Raw genomic sequence first — 24368 nt, 5'->3', positions numbered from 1 at the left:
GTTGACCTCTGCCCCCGTTCTGTGCTGAATTCTCCATGGCTCAAGCCCCTTCGTGAATATGTGTGTACCTTTAGCTTGAAAATGCCCCAGTTTTGCTGGGGAGACACACGGCTTTGGGAAAGATCACTCGTGTTCAAATTCTTCCTTCTCCCACGGTCTCGTTTGGTTGTCTCTTTAGGCCAACCCAGTTTTTAGGTAACATAGTTTTCCATGGGTCTGTTCATGCAGTCCCTACCACCCCATCACGTGCGTGCACGGCTCACTTTACTGTTGGGAAATCAAGGCACAAAGAATGGAGCTAGGGAGTTCTTCTGACGCAGCAGAAATGAATTGGACTAGTATCCATGAGGACGTGGGTTCGACGCCTAGCCTCGCTTAGTGGGTCAGGGATCCGGAATTGCTGTGAGCTGTGGTGTAGGTCACGGACACGGCTCGGATCCCATGTTACTGTGGCTGTGGTGTAAGCTGGCAGCTGTGGGTCTGATTCAGCCCCTAGCTGGGAACTTCCATGTGCTGCTGGTGTGGCCATAAGAAGTCAAAAAAAAATTTTTAAAAAAGGGATGGACGGAGTTCCCGTCGTGGCGCAGTGGTTAACGAATCCGACTAGGAACCATGAGGTTGCGGGTTCGGTCCCTGCCCTTGCTCAGTGGGTTAACGATCGGGCGTTGCCGTGAGCTGTGGTGTAGGCTGCAGACATGGCTCGCATCCAGCGTTGCTGTGGCTCTGGCGTAGGCCGGTGGCTACAGCTCCGATTCGACCCCTAGCCTGGGAACCTCCATATGCCTCGGGAGCGGCCCAAGAAATAGCAACAACAACAACAACAACAAAAAGACAAAAGACAAAAGACAAAAAAAAAAAAAAAAGGGATGGAGCTGGACCAGGGCCACCCATCTGGTGAATGGTGAGCTGGGTTTCCAAGCCGGTGGCCTTGATCATCACCCCACACCACCCATCCGTCTCCCTCATTGTCTGCTATCCTACTTCCCATAGGCAACAAGAGGGAGGAGACCATGTTGGCCTTGTGTAATACTATTTCCCTAGGAGTTCCCTGGCGGCTCAGTGGTTAAGGATCTGGAATTGTCACTGCAGTGGCTTGGGTCACTGCTGGGGTGCAGGTTCAATCCCTGGCCTGGAAAATTCCGCATGCTGTGGGCATGGCCATGAAAAAGTCAGAGTTCCCGCTGTGGAGCAATGGGATTGGTGGCATCTTGGGAGCACTGGGACATAGGTTCAATTCCTGGCCTGGCACAGTGGATTAAGAATCTGGCATTGCAAAGTTCCCATCGTAGCTCAGTGGCTAACAAACCTGACTGGTATCCATGAGGACTCGGGTTCGCTCCCTGGCCTTGCTCAGTGGATTAAGGACCTGGCGTTGCCATGAGCTGTGGTACAGGTGGCAGACTCGGCTTGGATTTGGCATTGCTGTGGCTGTGGCATATGTAGGCTGGCAGCTATAGCTCTGATTCAACCCTAGCCTGGGAACCTCCATAAGCCAAGAGTGCAGCCCCCCCCAAAAAAAAAATCCGGCATTGCCACAGCTGTGACTTAGAGACGGTGACTTGGATCTGATCCCTGGCCTGGGAATTCCTCATGCCATGGGGCAGCCAAAAATGAAAAAAAAAAAAAATTCCCCTAGACACTGGCACGCAGTAGGCCTTAGATATTTGTTGTTGAATCAGTGTCCCCTGCCATGGTCACCTTGACATCACTGCTCCCTCCTTAAGTGAAGGAATGCGTTCCCTCATTCCGTCTTCACACCAATAGGTCACTTCAGTATTATCCCCATTTTACAACAGGCAAATTGAGATCAAATGACTTGTCCAGGGTCACATGCTTCCAGGAGGCCCTAGAATCCCTTATGATGCAATTAGCAGCACTTTTAACCTTTTTTTGGGCCAAATTCACTGCTGGGGCTGGGGGAGGGGTGGGCAGAGAACTTCCTGGAGCTGCTCATAGTGAATTCCTTCTGCCTGATTCTGCCTTCCTGAGATGGGAATACCAAAGCTCCCAGGGACTTCATGCAAATCACCTTTGTGGAATAAGTGTAGAAACTCCTAGTTCCCCCTGCACTAAAAATTTCAGGACACAGGAGCTCCCTGGTGGCTCAGTGGGTTCAGGATCACAGCTATAGCATGGATTTGATCCCTGGCCCAGGAACTTCTGCATGCTGCAGGTACTGCTTCCCCCACACACCCCCCACAAATTTTAGGACACAAACTTGTTTCTCTCTCTCTCTCTTTTTTTTTTTCTTGCGTTTTAGGGCTGCACATGCTGCATATGGAAGTTTCCAAGCTAGGGGTCGAATCAGATCGGCTGCTGCTGGCCTATGCCACAGCCACACAGGATTCAAGCCACGTCTGTGGCCTACACTGCAGCTCACGGCAACACCGGGCAATTTACCCACTGAGTGAGGCCAGGGATCGAACCCATGTCTTCATGGATACCAGCTGGATTCCGTTATCACTGAACTGCAGTGGGAACTCCCAAACTTGTTTCTCTTTAAACATGCCCCTCTCATTATGCCAGTGAGTAAGCAAGTTGGATGACCCGTTTGTGTGGGTGTCTGAAGATGGGGACAGAATGGGAATCCCACCTCCCACCTCACCCCATCCCCACCCCCAGAAGGTTGAGGCCGCTGCCCAGTGCCCAGGCTGCAGAACTTCCTCCCCGCCTGTAGGGTTCACCTTAGAACTCAGGTCAGTCCATCTGGCAGAGAGCTGGCAGGGACGGGAGTCATCTGAGGTGACACGCACAGGAGTCCCTGGTGAACCCTGACTCAGGAGGCCAGGGATGGAGCGCTCCAGCTGGGTCTTCACAAAGAGGGCGTAACTCTTGCCTGGGATTCCGGTGGTAAAGCCTGGGAGTCCAGGAGTCCAGGCATGTGGCCTCTGGTGTTGGGAGGGGCACGGGCCAGAGAGAGGAGCAGATCCAGATTGCTGGAGGGACAATTGCATTCGGGCACCGACCGGGTGCTGGGCACACGATTTCCACAGCCATCCTGACACATGGGTTTTAGGATTTCCATTTTTACAGCGAAGAAAGCAGAAGCTAGGAGTTCCCCTTGTGGCTCTGTGGTAATGCACCCAGCTAGTATTCGTGAGGATGCAGGTTGGATCCCTGGCCTCACTCGGTGGGTTAAGGATCTGGCGTTGCCATGAGCTGTGGTGTAGGTGGCAGATGCAGCTCAGATATCACGCTGCTGTGGCAAAGGCTCCAATTCAACCCCTAGCCTGGGAACCTCCACATGCCATAGGTGCAGCCGGAAAAAGCAAAAAAGCCAAAAAAAAAAAAAAAGAAAGAAAGAAAAGAAAAGAAAAGAAAGCAGAAGCTCGAGGCCATTAAGAAAGCACCTTGCCCAAGGGTGCTGTGTAGCAAGTAGTGGTCAGCCCAGAGGTTTAGGTCCATCCTTCTCTGTCTGCAGAAGACACAGGACCCCCGGGGATCTAGCAACAGATGCAGGTGGGCTTAGTGGAAGAGGCCACGGGGAGTGAGCCCTTTGAGGCAGTTCGGCAGGATCTCTGGGTCTAAGGCATTGGGCTGGGGCTTAGGGATCAGGGCTGAATAAATCCCTGGCCAGGCCTCTCATCTCCTTCCTAGACAATAATTACTGACATTGACAGAGCGCTTAATGTGTGCCAAGCAGTGTTCCGAGAGCCTCAGCTTTCTTCATTCTCACATCAAGACTATGATTAGTTCCTGCATTTTACAGATGAGCAAAATGAGGCACAGGTGTTCCCTGGTGGCTCCGTGGGTTAAGATCAGTATTGTCACTGCAGAGGCTGCGGGTTGCTGCTGTGACGTGGGTTGGATCCCTGGTCAGGGAATTTTGGCATGCTGAAGGCGCAGCCAAAAAAGAAAAAAAGTTACTGAGGTTTTGTTTTTGCTTTATTTTTGTTTGTCTTTTTGCCATTTCTAGGGCCGCTCCCATGGCATATGGGGTCCAATCAGAGCTATAGCTGCCGGCCTACACCACAGCCACAGCCACGCAGGATCCGAGCTGCGTCTGCAGCCTACACCACAGCTCATGGCAACACCGGATCCTGAACCCACTGAGCAAGGCCAGGGATCGAACCCACAACCTCATGGTTCCTAGTCGGATTCGTTAACCACTGCACCACGATGGAACTCCGTTACTGACTTTTGAGTTGCCTTTCTATGGATTGGAATAGACTGCCTCACCTTTTTCCAGCCCTTGGAAAAATCTAGTGACAACATAGTTCAAGGCTCAGATCTTCAGAGCTGGGTCCCATCAGCTGTGGTGGGTGGTCTCCCGACCTCCAGATCATCACCACAGCTCAGTATCGGGTGTTGTATTTTCATTCATTTGGTAAGTATTACCTGCACTAGGCACTGAGAGATAGGACGTTGAACAAGACCCTGGCCCTGCCCTCCAGGAGGTATAATTTAGAGAGAAGACCCAGGAGTTCCTGTCGGGACTCAGCGGTAATGAACCGGACTAGGATCCATGAGGTTGCGGGTCCGATCCCTGGCCTTGCTCAGTGGGTTAAGGATCCTGCGTTGCTGTGAGCTGTGGGGTAATTGGCAGCTGTAGCTCCGATTTGACCCCTAGCCTGGAATCCTCCATACACCGCAAATGGGTTCAGCCCTAAAAAGACAAAAAAAAAAAATTCTCAGAGAATTACTGACAGATCTGCTCTACCTGTGACCATCAGAACCAGTCTGTCTTTCTTTCTTTCTTTTTTTTTTTTTTTGTCTTTTCTCTTTTTGTCTTTTGTTGTTGTTGTTGTTGTTGTTGCTATTTCTTGGGCCGCTCCCGAGGCATATGGAGGTTACCAGGCTAGGGGTCCAATCGGAGCTGTAGCCACCGGCCTACGCCAGAGGCACAGCAACGCGGGATCCGAGCCGTGTCTGCAACCTACACCACAGCTCACGGCAACACTGGATCGTTAACCCACTGAGCAAGGGCAGGGACCGAACCTGCAACCTCATGGTTCCTAGTCGGATTCGTTAACTACTGCGCCACGACGGGAACTCCTGTCTTTCTTTTGAGTGTGTGTGTGTTTGTGTGTGTGTGTGTGTGTGTGTGTGTGTGTGTGTGTGTGTGTGTGTTTAGGGCCACACACACGGCACATGGAAGTTCCCAGGCTAGGGGTGGAATCAGAGCTATAGCTACAGGCCTACACCACAGCCACAGCAACACCAGATCCAAGTCGAGCCTGCAACCTACATCGCAGCTCACGGCAACACCAAATCCTTAACCCACTGATCGGGGCCAGGGATGGAACCCACGTCCTCATGGATATTAGTCAGAGTAATCCTCAGAGATAGGTTCGTTACCCCGAGCGACGGTGGGAACTCTAGGGCCATTCTGTCTTGTCCTTCACCAGATAAAAGACAGCTGGGACCTGAGGTGCCTCCAGGAAAGTGAAGAGACATAATCCAGGGGTAGGGACCACCTGAGATGCCCCGTTCCCTGGCCCACCCAACTCCTATTCTCTGCTGCTGCTCGCTCTCCCCTGCCCTCTCTCACCACCTTCCCTGAGCAGCCTGGAACCACGTCAGAACAACCTCCCCTTCCCTGCATCTTTCTTTTTCTTTCTTTGCTTTTTTTTTTTTTTTTTTTAAGAGCTGTACTTGTGGCATATGGAAGTTCCCAGGCTAGGGGTTAAACTGGTGCTGCAGCTGCCGGGCTACACCACAGCCACAGCAACACCAGATCTGAGCCGCGTCTGCAACCTACACCACAGGCTCAGGGCAACACCGGATCCTTAACCCACTGAGCCAGGCCAGGGATCAAACCTGCATCCTCATGGATACTAATTGGATTCTTAACCTGCTGAGCCACCATGGGAACTCCACCCCCATCCCTGCATCTTTCTGTAAGCAGAGTAGACGGTCCCTGGAGAAAGACAGCCAGGCGTGGCTCTCTTGCCATAGAAATCTTTTTTGGCCAAGGCCGTTTTGTGATCTAAGCCTGGCCACAATGTGTGCCCTTAAATAGTCTCAGTCATTCATGATTTTAAGGACAGGAACAAAGGAAAAGCAGTCAAGAAACAACAGATCATCTATAAAAAACTGAGTCCTGGTTCCTCCTCAAGAGAAGCATGGAACAATCTGATAGAAATCTTTGAGTTCTGCAGGATCGAAGGCCCCACCCAGACGGCGGATGGTGACTTATACTCTGAGACCCTAGACTGGTCCGAACAGGAGTGATGACACTGATCAATTCTGACTTCAATCAACTAAAGCTTGGACTCTGGGGGCCTCTGCCCCATTTCTATGCCCAGACTCCTCTGCCCAGGTCCCTGCATGGGGAGTTCCCCTGTGGCTCAGCGGGTTAAGGATCCGGCATTCTCACTGCTGTGGCTCAGGTTTGATTCCTGGCCTGGGGACTTCTACATGCTGTGGGTGCAGCCAAAAAAGAAAAAAAAAAAGGTAAAAAAAAAAGTCCCTTCCGGAATATGTAGACACCACCCAAGCCCCTTCCAGAGTATGCCTGTACCCTTCACCAAAAGCTTCTCCAATTGTTTTTCTTTTTTTTCTTTTTAGAGCTCCCAGGTCTAGGGCCCAGGTCTTTTAGGGAGAGAACGGGAGAGCAGTGGGGGAGTCCGATAACCACCCTTCTGCTCCCGGAGGCTGTGTGATGAGGTGGCCAAAACCAAGCCTGGTGAGGACAATCAATCTAGTGGCAAAACATGCAAAGTGTGACCTCTGGTGGGTCCCACGATCCAGACATGCTCCCACCTCAGGGCCTTTGCACTTGCCGTTCCTGCTGCCTGATGCATTTCCCCCTGGGTTTCTCTAGAGCTCCCTCCCATGGGTCTTTTTTTTGTTGTTGTTTTTTCTTTTTTTCTTTTTAGGTCTGCACCCAAAGCATAGGGAGGTTCCCAGGCTAGGGGTCAAATCGGAGCTACAGCTGCTGGCCTACATCACAGCCACAGCAACACAGGATCCGAGCCGTGTCTTGCAACCTACACCACAGCTCACGGCAACGCTGGAACCTTAACCCACTGAGCGAGGCCAGGGATCGAACTGGCAACGTCATGGGCCATAGCCGGATTGTTTCGGCTGCACCACTATGGGAACACCAAGAGTCCCTCATGTTTTTACTAGGCTTTGGAGCTTACAAAACACTCTCTCATTCACATTATTTTCCTGATGAGGAAAATGAGGCTAGGAGAAGTTAGGTGACAAGTCCAAGGTCATACAGTTAGTAAGGTGGATAAGGCAAAACTTGAACCCAGGCCTTCTGGAGTCTTCCAGTTTTCCTGAAGCAACTTCACCAGAGGAAACAGCAAAGATTACAAGATTTTGGCTTTTTTTGGCAGTTGGCACTTTTTTTCTGTTTTATTCATGCATGCGCTCATTCCTTGGTTCAGGAAACACAAGCTCCTCATTGCCTTCCAGAAAGCCACCGGAGTTCCCTTTGTGGCTCAGCGGTTAACAGTCCCTACTAGGATCCATGACGTTGCAGGTTCGATCCCTAGCTTCACTCAGTGGGTTAAGCATCCGGCGTTGCCATAAGCTGTGGTGTAGACTGGCTGCTGTAGCCGATTTGACACCCAGACTGGGAACTTCCACATGCTATGGGTGTGGCCCTAAAAAGCAAAGTAGAAAAGGAAAGCCGTAGTCCAGTGCTAGCATTTCAAATCTGTGGTTCATCTGTGAGCAGCCTGAATTTATTATATACATTTTTTCCTGTGTTTATATACCAATGTGTATTTTTTGTGTAAACTTTCAAAAAGTTTCCAGACACCACCTACCCACCTGCAAAAAGGTTAAGCACCACAGGTGTAACACATGCTACTCAGTGTAAGTGGACAGCAGCCCACATGCTCAGCAGTCTGTCCTGCTTATTCGGGTGCCAAAGCCCCAGCACATGATCATCTCTGGCCCAAGTGATAAACCCGGTGTCTGGACCGCGTGAGCCATTCTGGGTACGGAGACCCTGGACAGCTCCTCTCAGCCACTTCTCACAGAGTCAACATTGAGAAACACAAGTACACACGTGCCACATGCAGCTCTAAAACCGCTTCAGACGCCAGGGAGATACTTTGGTTTTTCCCTCTGGTTGTGGTAATCCAGCGTCCTGCCCACAGTGGCTGCATTTATTGAGGGCTGTGTGGGTCAAAAGCTATGATGCTCACACCCGCATCCTCATCTCTCTCTTTTCTTTCTTTTTTTTTTTTTTTTTTTTTTTTTTTTTGTCTTTTTAGGGCCGAACCCGAAGCATATGCAAGTTCTCAGGCTAGGGGTCGAATCGGAGCTGCAGCTGCCACCCTACACCAGAGCCACAGCCACGCCAGATCCAAGCCAGGTCTGTGACCTACACCACAGCTCAAGGCAATGCTGGATCCTTAATGCACTGAGCGAGGCCAGGGATGGAACCCGCATCCTCATGGGTGCTGTGAGGATTCGTTAACCACTGAGCCACGATGGGAGCTCCCCCCATCTCTTTTAATCCCCATAACAGGAGCTTGCCCAAGATCGCAGAGCTGGGCAGAGGTGGAGCTGAATTATAAGAGGACATCATGGGGAGAGGGTGGGGGTTGAGGGAAGCTGAGTCGGGTTCAGATCCTTCAGGGATATGGCAGTGGTCACAGCTATTAGCTCCCCATGAAAACTGACTCCTGCTGAAATCATTCCTACCTTTATGCTTTCATTCTACCATTCTTTCTCTCCTTCTTTCTTCTTTTTTTTTTTTTTTTTTGCCTTTTCTAGGGCTGCTCCCACAGCATATGGAGGTTCCCAGGCTAGGGGTCCAATCGGAGGTGTAGCCACCAGCCTACACCACAGCCACAACAATGTGGGATCCGAGCCTCATCTTCGATTGATACCACAGCTCATGGCAACGCCAGATCCTTAACCCACTGAGCAAGGCCAGGGATCGAACCCACAACCCCATGGTTCCTAGTCAGATTCATTAACCACTGAGCCACGACTGGAACTCCGGGTTGGTTTTAAGCTACTAAAATTTGAGGGTCATCTGTTACCCAGCCACAGAGAAGTAAACCATAAACCAGAGATACAACTGTACAGAAAATGGCTTTTACCTTCTATGGAAAGGGGGCAGACAATGGAAGTAAGGGAGGGAGAAAATGCTGGAGGGAGAGAAGGAACCCTGCCTGCGAGAGAGCAGTAAGTGCTGCGGAGAAAAATAAAGCCGGAGAAGGGAGTGGGAGTGGAGTTCCCATCGTGGCTCAGTGGCTAACAAATCCGACTATGAACCATGAGGTTGTTGGTTTGATCCCTGGCCTTGCTCAGTGGGTTCAGATGCAATGTTGCTATGGCTATGGTGTAGGCCAGCAACTACAGCTCCAGTTGAACCCATAGCCTGGAACTTCCATATGCGGAGAGTGCAGCCCTAAAACCCAAAGAAAAAAAAAGGAAAGAGAGAGAGATACAGTTTGGGTCACATTTCCAGTACCTTGCAGACAACTGCATTCTAGTAGATGCACTTTTTGTAGTGGCTTGTATATATTGTTGGTCCATCAAAAATCAAAAACAGGGATCTTCCCAAGACTTGGGGAAAGAGAGCATCCAGAAGGAAACAGGCCCCAGGTACATAAGAAAAAGGCCCCTAGTCCAGTAGCCAATAGGATTCCTCCTTTCTGAAAGTCACAGCGCTTTTCCTTCCTGAGCAGAGTGGGGGCGGGGGAATAAAGTTGCGGCCACAGAGTGGACTTGAGCTCCCCCTGGAGGCCCAAACGATTATTTGCACCAACTTGTCCTGGCTTTTGGAGTTGAGCGGGAAGAATCCGAGGGTCTTCATTCACCGTCCTGGAAGGATAGTTTTGTCAGTGGTTTTGGTCCAGGCTGCTCGGTTGTGCCTGAAAAGTCACGGCTGAAGGGAGGGCTGTGTGACGGTTATTGTTTGTGCCTTGACTTTTGCTTCCAAATCAGCCCAAAAGAAACTCTTTTGCTTTTTGTTTTTTGTCTTTTTGCTATTTCTAGGGCTGCTCCCTCGGCATATGGAGGTTCCCAGGCTAGGGGTCCAATTGGAACTGTAGCTGCTGGCCTACCCCACAGCCTCAGCAACACAGGATCCGAGCCGCGTCTGCGACCTATACCACAGCTCACAGCAATGCCGGATCCTTAACCCACTGAGCAAGGGCAGGGATCGAACCCGCAACCTCATGGTTCCTAGTCGGATTCGTTAACCACTGAGCCACGACGGGAACTCCTCTTTTTTCTTTTTAATGGCTGCACCCACACCATATGGAAGTGCCCTGGCCAGGGGTCAAACTGGAGCTGCAGCTGCTGGTCTACACCACAGCCACAACAACACTGGATCCAAGCTGTATCTGTGACCTACTCCACAGCTCATGGCAACGCTGGATCTTTAACCAACTGAGTGAGATCAGAGATGGAACCCGAATCATCACAGAGACTGTGTGGGGTCTTAATCCACTGGACCACAATGGGAACTCCGAGAATATGCCTTTATGGTAGGGAGTCTGACGCCTGGGAAACCTTTATTCTGGCAGGGCGTGGTTTACCGCAGTGATCGCCTCCCTCTAATTGCCTGCATCCCATTCCTGTGCCGGGCTCCAGGTGAGCTGACTCCACAGAGCTCTCCTCACCTGCCGGGGCCCTTGTGACTTCTCTCTTCTCTGGTCCCCCAACCCTGGCTGCTCAATCCTACTAGCGGACTGAACCGAACGAGGCTGCCACCTTCTCAAGGCAAGGACCCTGGGTTCTTCACATTATTTGAGTCCACAAGGTAGGACCAAAGGAAAATTTGTGGAGGACAGTGATGCTGGAGATGATCTGTGATATAATTTCCAGCAAGTAACCTTCAAGGACTCAGCAGCCATCTTTTTGACTGAAGATACACTCTTCCCAGTGAGATGCAATCAGATGATGGGAGATACTATATGTGCAAATGCTTCCCACATAGTAAGGCATCATAACACAGTAATTTTTATTTATTCTTTTTTGGTCTTTTTTTTTTTCTAGGGCCACACATTCAGCATCTGGAAGTTCCCAGGCTAGGGGGCTCATCAGAGCTGTAGCTGCCAGCCTGTGCCACAGCCACAGCAACGCCAGATCCCTAGCCTACTGAGCCATGCCAGGGATCCCACCCGCATCTTCATGGATAGCAGTCTGGATTGTTACCTCTGAGCCATGATGGAAACTCCGCCGTAATCGTTATGAATGAAGTCTCCATTGCCCACCTCAGTGACTGATCCATTTCTAATGACCCTGAACTTTTATTGGTACTTCCAGTAACGGAGTAAGACCCACCTGCCTACCCTGCTCCCTGGGCATTACAGTGTTTATCTTATGAAGAGTTCAAATATTGGTATCCCAGCCACCGTATCTGCTGTCTTAGATACTTGCAACCAGGCAGCCCAGCGCTTTTCCAATGCCCGGATACCTTAGGTGGCACATTGAAGATGGTTCTTGAAGTAGTGGAGAGCCAACTTGAATTTGATCTGGGCTTTGGTGTTGGCCCGATACCTGCTGTAGTTCCCCTCCAGGGCGGCCAGCTCTGGGTCCATCACTGGTAAATGGGGCTGGTGACCTATGATCACGTGTGGGCAGGACCCCACGAGCAGGCTCCCGAGCCCATCAATAAAGAACTCTGCCAAGAGAGGGAGAGAGCGCGAGAAGGAAACGTGAGCTTCAAACCAGAGACCCGGGCCAATACTGCGACTCTGGGAGGAGGGCTGGGGCGGGGGGAAATAGCTTCTATTCTGGGGAGGTTCAGTCCCATGGCAAAGCCACTGAGTTGGAAGATCAGACAGATATCAGCAGAGAGACACAGATTAGTAGACCCCAGGACTGGGAGGAATGAGAGGGGAAGAGGTGGGGTGCTGCTCACCAGCTGCAGCTAAACAGAGAAGGATGTCTGGAAAAGGAGGAGCAGGAAATTCCGGTCATGGCGTAGTGGTTAATGAATCCGACTAGGAACCATGAGGTTGTGGGTTCGGTCCCTGGCCTCGTTCAGTGGGTTAAGGATCTGGCGCTGCCCTGAGCTGTGGTGTAGGTCACAGAAGCAGCTCAGATCCCGTGTTGCTGTGGCTCTGGCATAGGCCGGGAGCAAAAGCTCCAATTCAACCCCTAGCCTGGGAACCTCCACATGCCATGGGTGCAGCCCTAAAAAGGCAAAAAAAAGGAGGAGCAGCAGCAAGACAAGGAAAGAGGGAAGGGGCAGAGCTGCAGGGAGAGGAGGTAGAAGGGTGTCTCGGAGAAGCAGGAATAGCCTATGGGAGACACGAAGGTGGAGGGAGGCAAGAGAGACCAAGAGCTCCCTAGTTTGGGGAGAAGGGGCCGCTTCCCTGAGCAGTGGGGCCCCGCCCTCCCTCAGAAAGAGACTTCTGAAGCCAGCGCACAGCCCAGCTCGCTTCTTGCCCTTCCAGCCTCCCCACCTGAGTGCGCCACTCGCTGCAGCCGGGGGTCGAAGCCAACTCTTTGGAGTCGCTCTGTGTGAGCCAGGAAGAAGTTGACAACGCCACTGGTCACCACGCAACCGGGGAAGCCATCCACGGGCCGGAAAAATCCTGACTGCCGGTGGAGACAGTCGCCATTCTTCCCCTGCTCCAGCAACAGCTTGAACTGGAATGTGTTTTCAATCACCCTGCCACCTACCTAGCCAGTTGGAGGAGAAATCTGTTAGAGAACAGACTCCATATCCATGTAGCCTCTGCCAGGAAGCCTTACTGGACTGAACCTCAGTCACGACAAGAATTGCACTCCCTGGAGTTCCCGTTGTGGCTCAGTGGTTAACGAATCTGACTAGGAACCATGTGGTTTCGGGTTCGATCCCTGGCCTCCCTCAGTGGGTGAAGGATCCGGCGTTGCTGTGAGCTGTGGCATAGGCTGGCGGCTACAGCTCCAATTGGACCCCTAGCCTGGGAACAGCCATATGCTGTGTGAGTGGCCTACGAAATGGCGAAAAGACCGAAAAAAAAAAAAGTAATAATAATAACAAAATAAAATAGAAAAAGAATTGTACTCCCTGTCTTATCTACCCTTCATGTTACACTTCCGCCCGCCAAGTCCAAAGGGCAGCAAAGTCTCTGCTGCACTTACCCTCCAGCAAGCTCACTCTTTCCAGAGGGCCACTCCCTCCCCTCCCTTCTGCTACAAGGATCCAGGAGGATCGAGGATGGGGGATCGCGTTTGGGTGCAGGTGAGAGGCAGCCAGCGTGCAGCCGTCCCTACGTGGACTTCCTGAGCAAGCCTTTGTCTCAAGTTGTCTCCCTCCCATTCTCTGCCCCTGGCTCACTTCTCTGCGCGGTCTGTCCGCACACCACACACTCGTGGGAGCGCGCAGCTATGTGTGAGCCCAAGCAAAGCAGTACAAGCAAGTACATCTATTCCTGAACCATCATAATCACCTAGGGAGGCAGAGCAGAGTCTGCCAGTTGCCCCCTACCCCCTCGCCTCTTCTTTCCTTACTCCTCTTAGGAAATGAGCCCCCTGAGGTGTTTTTGGTTTGTTTGTTTGTTTTCCTTTTGCAGCTGCTCCTGCAGCATATGGAAGTTCCAAGCCAGGGATTGAATCCAAGCCAGAGCTGCAACCCACCCCACCCCCACGCAGCAACGCTGGATACTTAATTTAACCCACGGCACAGGACTGGGGATTGAATGGGCACCTCCACAGAGACAAACTGGATCCTTAACCCCCTATGCCGCAGTGGGAACTCCACAAACTCCAAACCCTCTGAGATTTAAGTGGACTAAATTAAGCGACAACGATCCTACAAAAGATGAAATTTCCCCACTCCTCTGGAGTTCCCAATGTGGCTCAGCAGTAATGAACCTGACCAGTATCCATGTGGACGTGGGTCCACTCCCAGGCCTCCTTGAGTGGGTTAAGGATCTGGCATTGCTGTAAGCTGTGGTGTAGGTCACAAAATCTCCTAGGTCCCATGTTGCTATGGCTGTGGCATAGATGGGCAGCTGCAGTTCCAACGGGACCCCTAGGTTGGGAACTTCCATGTGCCCCAGGTACAGCCCTACAAAGAAGGGAGGAAGGAAGGGAAAGAGGGAGGGAGAGAAAGAGGAGAGAGAGGGAGGGAGGAAGGAAGGAAGGCAGGGAGAAATGGCCCACAGCATATGGCTTGAATCCCAGCTGCAGCTGCAGCAATGCCAAATCCTTTAACCCGCTGGACTGAACCAGCACCTCTGCAGCAACCCGAAATGCTGCAGTCGGGTTCTTAACCCACTGTGTCACAGTGGGAACTCCCTGAAAGGATGTGATTTAGAACAGATGTCTCCAATTTTTAAAAAGACCACATTCTTCTCATCTTTTCCTTTTTTTTTTGGCTTCTTAAGGTTGAACCCACAGCATAGGGGGTTAGTGGTTAGTTTCCAGGCTAGAAGTCAAATTGGACCCACAGCTGTTGGCCTACACCACAGCCACAGCAACGCCAGATCCAAGCCTCGTCTGTGACCTATACCATAGCTCACGGCAATGCTGGATCCCTGACCCACTGAACAAGGCCAGGGATTGAACCCACATCCTCATGGATATTAGTCAGATTCATTTCTGCTGCGCCACGAAGGGAACTCCCAAGACCACATTCTTAAAAGAAAACTGTTGTCTTCCACTCCCTCCCTCCCCCTTTCTTCAGACCGTGCAGCTGAGGGCCACAAAGATGGATGAACAACAGGGAAGGAAGCTGGACCAGGATGACCCTGGAAAGAGACGATAGGGCCAGCTTGCATTCTTTTTTTTTTTTTTTTTTTGTCTTTTTGCTATTTCTTGGGCTGCTCCCGCAGCATATGGAGGTTCCCAGGCTAGGGGTCGAATCGGAGCTGTAGCCGCTGGCCTATGCCACAGCCACAGCAACGCAGGATCCGAGCCGCGTCTGCGACCCACACCACAGCCCACAGCAACGCCGGATCGTTAACCCACTGAGCAAGGGCAGGGACCGAACCCGCAACCTCATGGTTCCTAGTCGGATTCGTTAACCACTGCGCCATGACAGGAACTCCCCAGCTTGCATTCTTACACGGGTAGGAACTGCACTTTTTTTTGTCATTTATGCTATTGTGACTGGGTCTCTGGAAGAGTAGCAAAGAGACATCTTCGTCAATCCAGATGTTTTGTGGTCACGGTGCTACTTATCCACTTTCTTTCCAGGCCGGGATAGAACCAGCACCACAGCAGTGACAATGCTGGATCCTTAACCCTATGAGCCACCAGGGAACTCCCATCTTTCTTTTTCCAAACAGCTTTATTGAGATACCTTTGACATATTAAAACTGTATGAAGGAGTTCCTGTCGTGTCTCAGTGGTTAACGAATCCGACTAGGAACCATGAGGTTTCAGATTTGATCCCTGGCCTTGCTCAGTGGGTTAAGGATCCAGCATTGCTGTGAGCTGTGGTGTGGTCGCAGACGTGGCTCGGATCCCGCGTTGCTGTGGCTCTGGCGTAGGCCGGTGGCTGCAGCTCCGATTGGATCCCTAGCTTGGGAACCTCCATATGCTGCGGGAGCGGCTCAGGAAAATGGCAAAAAGACAAAAAGTCAAAACAACAACAACAAAAAAAAAAAAACAACTGTATGTATTGAAGGTGTACAGCTTGATTTTTTTTTTTTTTTTTTTTTTTTTTTTTTTTTGGTCTGTGGCATGTAGTGGCTTAATGCAGGATCTCAATTCCCAGACCAGGGACTGAACCTGGGCCACAGTGGGGAAAGCACCAAATCCTAACTACTACACCACCAGGGAACTCCCTGCAGCTTGATGTTTTGATATATGTAGACACTGTGAAAAGATCACCACACGCAAGCTAATTAATGAATTCATCACCTCTACACAGTATGGGTATCTTCACAAATTTCAAGAACGCAATGCAGTATTATTAACTATTCATCACCTTTTTTCCCCCTTTTCCATGTGTAAATTAACTTTTGATATTTGTGGGGTTTTTTGTTCTGTTTTGTTTTGTCTTTTTAGGGCTGCACCTGCAGCATATGAAAGTTCCCAGGTTAGCAGTCCAATTGGAGCTGCAGCTGCCAGTCTACGCCACAGTCACTGCCACAGCCACAGAAATGCCAGATCTGAGCCACGTCTGGGACACACACCACAGCTTATGCAACACCAGACCCTTAACCCACTGAGCAAGGCCACGGATTGAGCCCACATCCTCATGGACACTAGTCGGGTTCATTACTGCTAAGCCACGACGGGAACTCCTGTGTTAATTTTTTATTGTCATTAAGGCCACGTGTGCTTTTATAGCTTTGTGCCATTTTCATTTTTGTGATGGTGTGTGACAAAACCAGAGCAGCACTCACATTCCTCTCCAACTCTCACCAGTCCAGAGAGGAAGTTGGAAGTGATGCATACAAAGAAAACCACAGCTTTCAAAAGATACACGCACCCCAACGTTCACGGCAGCACTATTCACAATAGCCAAGACGTGGAAACAACCTAAATGTCCATCAACAGATGAGTGGTGTACACACACACACACACACACACACACACACACACACACACAATGGAATATTACTCACTCATGAAAAGAGTGCAATAATGCCATTTGCAGCAACACAGGTGGACCTAGAGATTATCATACTAAATGAATTCAGAGAAAGACAGATATCATATGATATCCCACATATGTGGATTCAAAAGAGATACAAATGAACTTATTTACCAAAGAGAAAGAGACTCATAGATTTAGAAAACAAACTTATGGCTACCAAAGGGGAAAGGTGGCTGGCGTGGGGAGGGGGGGAGGGATAAATTAGGAAATTGGGATTAATATATACATACTACCATATATAAAATAGATAGGAGTTCCCATTGTGGCTCAGTGGGTTATGAACCCAACTGTGATCCATGAGGATGCAGGTTCAATCCCTGGCTTTGCTCAGTGGGTTAAGGATCCGGTGTTGCTGTGACCTGTGGTGTAGGTCACAGATGCAGCTCAGGTCTGATGTTGCTGTGGCTGTGGTGTAGGCCAGCAGCTACAGCTCCGATTTGACCCCTAACCTGGGAACCTCCATATGCCTCGGATGCAGCCCCAAAAAGACCACAAAAAAAAAAAAAAAAAAAAAAAAGATAACTGACAAGGACCTACTGTATGGCAAAGGGAAGTACACGCAATTATTCTGTAATATCCTACGTGGGGGAAAGAATCTGTAAAAGAATGGGTATAGCTGAATCACTTTGCTGTACACTTGAAACTGATACACCATGGTAAATCAACTCTACTCCAATAGAAAATACAAATTAGGGTTTTATAAATTTTATAAAAATAAAATAAAACCTAGGCCACCTGGTGGCCTAGAGGTTAAGGATCCAACATTCTCACTGCTGTGGCACAGGCGGGATCAGGCTGGATCCCTGGCCTGGGAACTTCTGCATGACGCAGGTGTGGCCAAGCAAAAAAAAAAAATTCAATTAAAAAAAATGACTGGGAGTTCCCATTGTGGCTCAGTGATTAAGAAACCCAACTAGTAACCATGAGGTTGCAGGTTTGATCCCTGGCCTCACTCAGTGGGTTAAGGATCTGGCCGGCATTGCTGTAAAGTGTGGTGTAGGCCAGCAGTTACAGTTCCAACTGGACCTCTAGCCTGGGAACCTCCAGATGGGGCAGGTGTGGCCCTAAAAAGACAGAAGATTAAAAAAAAAAAAAAAAAGATTGAAAAAAGTGCCTAAACACACTTTTTTTTTTTGCCATTTCTTGAGCTGCTTCCTCAGAATATGCAGGTTCCCAGGCTAGGGGTTCAATCAGAGCTATAGCCGCTGGCCTATGCCAGAGCCACAACAACGGCCAATTCGAGCCGCATCTGCAAACTACACCACAGCTCACGGCAATGCCGGATCCTGAACCCACTGAGCAAGGCCAGGGATCGAACCCGCAACCTCATGGTTCCTACTCGGATTCGTTAACCACTGAGCCACGACGGGAACTCCACAACACACTTTAAGGACAGAACAACGGTGAGTCTGGGGAGTGGGGTTGGTGTGATTTGTTCAAAGAAAAGTAAGAATGGAGGCAGAAGCAGAATCCGAGGGTCTCATTTCCGTGCGAGAGTCTCAACCCCAGAGCTGCTCTGCATCACCTCCTGCACGGCCCTTCCCCTCCCCCCTCCCTCTTCCTCCACCCCCACCCCCCCCCCGCCCCGGTCCCTTTTCCTCTCCTCTTTCCTCCTGTCCTTTCCTCTCTGCCCTCTCCTCCCCCTCCCCCTCTGGCTCGGCAGATGGCAATGGGGTAGAACTGGCAGCGCTCAGCTCACTTACCACGTCCAGTTCCGTTTTCTCTAGGACGTCCACCAGCGCCTCGATCCTGGTCTTGCTGTTGAAGATGAAGTCATCGTCCACCCAGAGCACATATTTGGTGGTGACCTGAGATATGGCCAGGTTCCTGCCAGCAAACCAGCCCTGCGAGGGCAGGGAGGTTAGACCCGTGGTTGCCCGCCCCGCTGCCTCCTAGCATCACCTGGGGGCTTTCTCAGCTCCCAAGGGTCAGGCTGCCCCCCAGACAGTGGCTGAAAACCTCTGGGCTAAAGGGAGTCCATGTCTCAGAGACCCTGGAAGAAGGAGAGGGACTCTCTGGAGACGAGAAAGTCCTTCCTTGGCCGTGTGGCTTGAGGGATGGATGCAAGTCCCTTTACACCTGACAGTCTTTGTGGCCCTTTCGCCCTGTGTTGCCTGGAAGATGCTGGAGGGTGGGGCTCTCTGGAAGGGGTAACATCCACTTCCTCCCGGTGTGCTCGAGGGAAGGTGTGGGGCGCGGAGAGAGACGCCCCAGCAAGGGTGAAATCATGAGAGAGGTTTCTCTGCTGTGGGACCTGCGTATCAGGAAACCTTAGAGCGTCAGACACCGCCAGTCGCTTACAAGGACCTCCATCAATTTCCACACCAAGCGTGAGGAAAGACGGATTACCCACCCCGTCACTGCAGGAAAGGGAGAGTGACCTGATTTCTCCGGGAATTTGGAGGCAGCCAGGGGACTCAGAGGAGTCCCCACCCTCCGCCCCCCAAGGATCCTGCTGCCGTGAGAGGGTCCCCCCCAACCCCGAAGCAGCCCCAACCAGGGTACCACTTGACCCTGGGGCCCTCTGGTCCCAGGGTGCCCGTGTCTCCCCCTCTGGGAGGAATATACCTTCCCAAATGGCATGGCGTAATACTCCACGTGGCTGTCAGTGATTTTCAGGGGCTCCTTGCTGTCATCGGCCACGATCACCGTCAGGTCTGGGTAGTACTCACGAACACTCCGGAGCATGGTCATGAGCTTGTGGGGACGGAGGAAGGTTTTGGTGGCAATGGTCACCAGGTCTCGGAGCTTCCTCTCTGGGCAAGAAAGGGTAGGTGTCAGAGCTCTGTCTTCAAGAATCCTCACTGACGTGCATTGCTCTGGAGGTTTCTTTACACGGCGATGTCTCGAGTGTTTGTGGACCTCATGCCTCTTGTTCACAGTTGATGTTAGTTGGATCAGAAAATACATTTTATTATTATTATTTTGTCTTTTTGTCTTTTTAGGGCCACACCTGCAGCATATGGAGGTTCCCAGGCTAGGGGTCAGCTCAGAGCTACAGCTGCCGGCCTACACCACAGCCACAGCAACACAGGATCCGAGCCTCATCTACACCACAGCTCACGGCAACGCCGGATCCCTAACCCACTGAGCGAGGCCAGGGATCAAACCTGTATCCTCATGGATGCTAGTTAGATTCGTTTCCGCTGAGCCATGGTGGGAACTCCATGAGTCAGATTCTCAACCCACTGAGCCACAACGCGAACTCCCAATTTGTTTAAATGGTTTCTGTCTTCTAGAGTGTCTCCCTTTTTTTGGTTTTTTTTTTTGTTTTTTGCTTGTTTGTTTGTTCTTTTCTTAGTAGCTGCACCTGCAGCATATGTAGGTTCCCAGGCTCCCAGGCTCCCAGTTGAATCAGAGCCGCAGCTGCAGGCCTATACCTCAGCCACATCAGATCTGAGCCGCATCTTTGACCCACATCACAGCTGGCAGCTATGCAGATACTGAACCCACTAAGTGAGGCCAGGGGTTGAACCTGCATCCTCACAGACACCATGTCAGGTTCTTCACCCACTGAGCCACAACGGGAACTCCTCTCTTCTGGTTCTGTTGGCTCCAGTCTGCTGTTTCCTTCTGTCGAGTGGGATGCTTCAAGTTATGCCTGCCTATCTGCACTTGGTTTGCAACCGGCTTTCATGCTGTTACTGGGAATTGAGACGCATAGAGATTCGCCCATCAAGGGATTCAATATGACCAGTCGTGAGGCCCAGGAAGAGGGGAAAAGATTTAAAGACCTGAGACCTGCCCTGTCACAGCTGCAATCCTACAGAGAGACGTGCCTGGCCTGGTTTTTCTTTTTTTTTTTTTTTTTTTTTTTTTTGCTTTTTTTAGGGCCGCACCCACGGCATATGGAGGTTCCCAGGCTAGGGGTCGCATTGTAGCTACAGCTGCTGGCCACAGCCACAGCCACAGCCGCAGCAATGCCAGATCTGAGTCGAGTCTGCAGCCTACACCACAGCTCATAGCAACGCCGGATCCTCAACCCACTGAGCAAAGCCAGGAATCGAACCTGAAACCTCATGGACACTGGTAGGGTTCGTTAACCACTAAGCCACGACGGGAACTCCTTGTGGTTCTTATTCATGTTCTTTTCTTACTGATTCATAAGTCCTCTGAAGTAAAATTAGACCTTTGACTTTCGCGTGTGTGGTTATTTTTCCCCAATTTGTCTTTTGTCATTTGACTTTGCATATGGTAGGCTTCCGTCATTAAAAACATTAAAAATTGTTATATAATTTATGTTTTTCGTCTTTTTCCTTTTAGTCTTTTTCCTAGGTTTTGTGTCTTATTTAGAAAAGTCATACTTTACACAGTTATTTTTAAACTCCAGGCTGATTCCTAGTACTTAAAAAAATTAGATATTTGCTCTACCTAGAATGTACTTGGTGTGAGCTATGAGATGGATTCAGCTTGTTATTTTCATACAGCTACACAGTTATCTCACACGATCTCTTGAACAATCCATCTTTTTCCCTTTTAATTTGAAAAACTACCTTGATCACACGGTAAAATTCCAAGATGTCTATTCCTGGGTTTCTTTTCTTTTCTTTTCTTTTTTTTGTCTTTTTGCCTTTTCTAGGGCTGCTCCCGTGGCATATGGAGGTTCCCAGGCTAGGGGTTAAACTGGTGCTGCATCTGCCAGCCTATGCCAGAGCCACAGCAACATGGGATCCAAGCCGCGTCTGTGACCTACACCACAGCTCATGGCAACGCTGGATCCTTAACCCACTGAGCAAGGCCAGGTATCGAACCCGCAACCTCATGGTTCCTAGTCAGATTAGTTCGTTAACCACTGAGCCATGACAAGAATGCCTAGGTATCTAATTTGATTCCACTGACATAGCTCTTCATGGTCCAATAACATTGTATTTTTATAATTATTACTTATTAAAATGTCATAAATCATTAGATTTTTTTCAAAATAAATTCAACCATACAATAAGTTAAACGTAATGAAGCAGTATTAAGAGCGTATTCTAGCATTTTTTTCCTCCAAAAAAAGCTTGTTGGATTTCCCTGGTGGCCTAGTGGACTAAGGATCCAGTGTTGTCACTGCTGTGGCTTGGGTCACTGCTGTGGCACAGGTTCCCCTGGAAACTTCCACTCTGCGGGCACAACCAAAAAAAAAAAAAAAGCTTGTTAACAGGACTCCTATTGGAGCTTTTATTTCATCGAGTCTCCTCCTCCATCTCAGAGGGGAGCCCTTCTGCATCTCACCCAACAGTCTCCAGGGACCCACCATGGAGCCCCAGGGACAAGGGTCTTACCTGGTCCAGGGTCATATAACTTGGGCATGACAGGATAGCGGATGGTCACCGGAAACTTGGCCACTGAGGACTTGGACTCCAGACTCACTGGAGGGAGAAATCAGGTCAGGGCTGGTGCACGGTATCTGGGTCACTCCCCACGAGGCCGGGGAAGCCCACGTGATGGGGGAGTGAAGGACTGAGGACCCCACAGAGTCTATGGCATTCTGGCTCCTACCCTGCTGTGTGTTCCGGAAGCAACCTGCTGACTGCCTCTGAAACGCACATGTCTGCCCCCGTGAGACTCTGTCGGGTGAAGTGGGCTTGGAATCAGAGGGGTAGATTAAGTTTGACTCTGCATCTACAATTTGAAATACCTTGGGTAAGTCACAGCACCTCCACCTCCACCTCCAAAACCAGGGTAACACTACCAGCCCAGTTCACCTCACAGTGCCTTTTTTTTTTTTTGGCTTGTTGTTGTTGTTGTTGTTGTTGCTATTTCTTGGGCCGCTCCCGCGGTATATGGAGGTTCCCAGGCTAGGGGTTGAATCGGAGCTGTAGCCACCAGCCTACGCCAGAGCCACAGCAACGCAGGATCCGAGCCGCGTCTGCAACCTACACCACAGCTCACGGCAACGCCGGATCATTAACCCACTGAGCAAGGGCAGGGATCGAACCCGCAACCTCATGGTTCCTAGTCGGATTCGTTAACCACTGCGCCACGACGGGAACTCCCTTTTTTTTTTTTGAAGGGCTGCAGGTGCAGCATATGGAGGTTCCCAGGCTAGGAGTCAAATCGGAGCTGTAGCTGCCGGCCTACACCACAGCCACAGCCACAGCCAATGGAATCCCAGCCACATCTGCGAATTATGCCGCAGCGAGGCCTGGGAGCAAACCTGCATCTTCATGGATTCTAGTTAGGTTCTTAGTCCACTGAGCCACAAGAACTCCGGAAAAGGGTAATTTATTTATTTATGTATTTATTTATTTTTGTCTTTTTCTTTTTAGGGCTGCACCCGTGGCATATGGAGGTTCCCAGGCTAGGAGTCCAGCTGGAGCTATAGCCACCAGCCTATACCTATACAGCAGCGCAGAATCTGAGCCACTTCTGCAGCCTACACCACGGCTCACGCAATGCCGGACCCTTAACGCCCTGAGCAAGGCCATGGATCAAACCCGTGTCCTCATGGATACTAGTTGGGTTCGTTAACCACTGAGCCACAATGGGAACTCCCGGAAAAGGGTTTTAATTCATCCAGAAGGTAAGTGGGGCTGCCCTGAGGGTGGCAGGAATTGGTCTCCCATGAATTCTGGGAGTAAGAGTCGGGTTTGGGATGGGAGGGGAGGAGGAAGACAAAGCCACTGCCTTGGGACTGACAGCTCCCCCACATCCCTCTTTCCCGTAATGCTCAGGACAAGCCACTGACACGTGGACTGTGTTCTCCTCTACTGCAGCTGAAACCTTCAGCTTTTTCTTTTTCTTTTTTTTCCTTTGCTTTTTAGGGCCGTACCCGTGGCATATGGAAGTTCCCAAGGTAGGAATCGAATAGGAGCCGCAGCTGCCAGCCTACACCACAGCCACAGCAACGCAGGATGGGATCTGAGCCACGTCTGCGACCTACACCACAGCTCACGGCAACGCCGGATCCCCGACCCACTGGTGAGGCCAGGGATCGAACCGCCAACCTTGTGGATACTGGTCAGATTCATTTCCACTGCACCACAACCGGAACAGGGAACCTTCAGCTTTGATCACTGATGAGAACGGGGAGCAGAAGGGGATGGTTTCCAGGTGCAGAGCATGAATGATCTGTCCTCATGTACAGACAAGCAGGCATTTCACTGTCTTTCTTTCAGGTCCCTCCACGGGCTCAATGGCAACACGGGGATAGTACCAGGTACAGTTAAGTGGGAAGTGAGGTGCCTAGCGTTAGAAACAGGAGCCAGGGAAGCAGGCTTCCTGGAGAAGGATGACCTTGAGAGCCGGGGGCGGGGGCAGTGGTGGTGTTTATGGGGTCCCTCAGCATTTTGCCATCCGAGGACGGACTCACCCACATCCACTCTGTGGAGGTGGTACTCTGTGCTCGTGTATGTCACATGCTGGAGGATGAAATTCAAAAGCTCCCGGCTACTGGTCAAAATGTTCAGCTGCTTCTGGCCTCTGCCCTTCACCACATTGTCTGGGACGTCAGCAAGGGTGTTCAGTGGCCCCAGAGAAGCTGTCAGGGTGACCTAGGATAAAGGAGGTAGAAAGCCTAAATGCAGAGAGGCACATACCCAGGACGGCCAGCAGGGGGCAGCATGCATAAGGGTGTGAGGAGAAGAACGCTTCATGCTCCCGAAAGCTAGGGTCTGGCTCTGATGGAGTGTCTGCCCCAGCCCCAAAAGCCTAGGACCTAGGACCTGGTGTGTTCAAGGGCCATTTCTGAAACATTCTTAACTCTTGGCATGCAGAGTTAAGTGGCATCCATTCTTAAAGATTTCTTCTGGAGTTCCTGTTGTGGCTCAGTGATAACGAATCCGACTAGGAACCATGAGGTTGCAGGTTCGATCCCTGCCCTTGCTCAGTGGGTTAAGGACCCAGTGTTGCTTCGAGCTGTGGTGTAGGTTGTAGATGCGGCTCGGATCCGGTGTGGCTGTGGCTCTGGCGTAGG

The 24368-nt window shown here is 50.7% G+C and overlaps 1 protein-coding gene across 10 annotated transcripts in view; it reads right to left on the bottom strand.

The window, feature by feature from the left end:
- Positions 9305-24368, bottom strand: part of LOC110255214 (beta-1,4 N-acetylgalactosaminyltransferase 2-like) — a 32862-nt gene continuing 17798 nt past the window's right edge. For 2 of the 10 annotated variants that reach the window (XM_021067114.1, XM_021067116.1), the window contains exons 7-12: positions 23766-23946; positions 21736-21822; positions 19037-19224; positions 18172-18312; positions 12336-12555; positions 10390-11548 (exon numbers count right to left, since the gene is read on the bottom strand). In XM_021067114.1, the coding sequence (XP_020922773.1) occupies positions 11343-11548; positions 12336-12555; positions 18172-18312; positions 19037-19224; positions 21736-21822; positions 23766-23946 (1023 nt within the window). In that variant the 3' untranslated portion in view covers positions 10390-11342. Of the gene's footprint in view, positions 9742-10389; positions 11549-12335; positions 12556-18171; positions 18313-19036; positions 19225-21735; positions 21823-21952; positions 22076-23765; positions 23947-24368 lie in introns of those variants that run through there. The other 8 variants (XM_021067115.1, XM_005668854.2, XR_002337159.1 and 5 more) reach the window with 8 other exon arrangements.

The sequence above is a fragment of the Sus scrofa genome, chromosome 12 (genome assembly GCF_000003025.6).
Source record: "Sus scrofa isolate TJ Tabasco breed Duroc chromosome 12, Sscrofa11.1, whole genome shotgun sequence".
NCBI lineage: Eukaryota > Metazoa > Chordata > Mammalia > Artiodactyla > Suidae > Sus > Sus scrofa.
The sequence above is the reverse complement of the archived record's forward strand: the minus strand, read 5'-3'. Positions and strand labels throughout refer to the sequence as shown.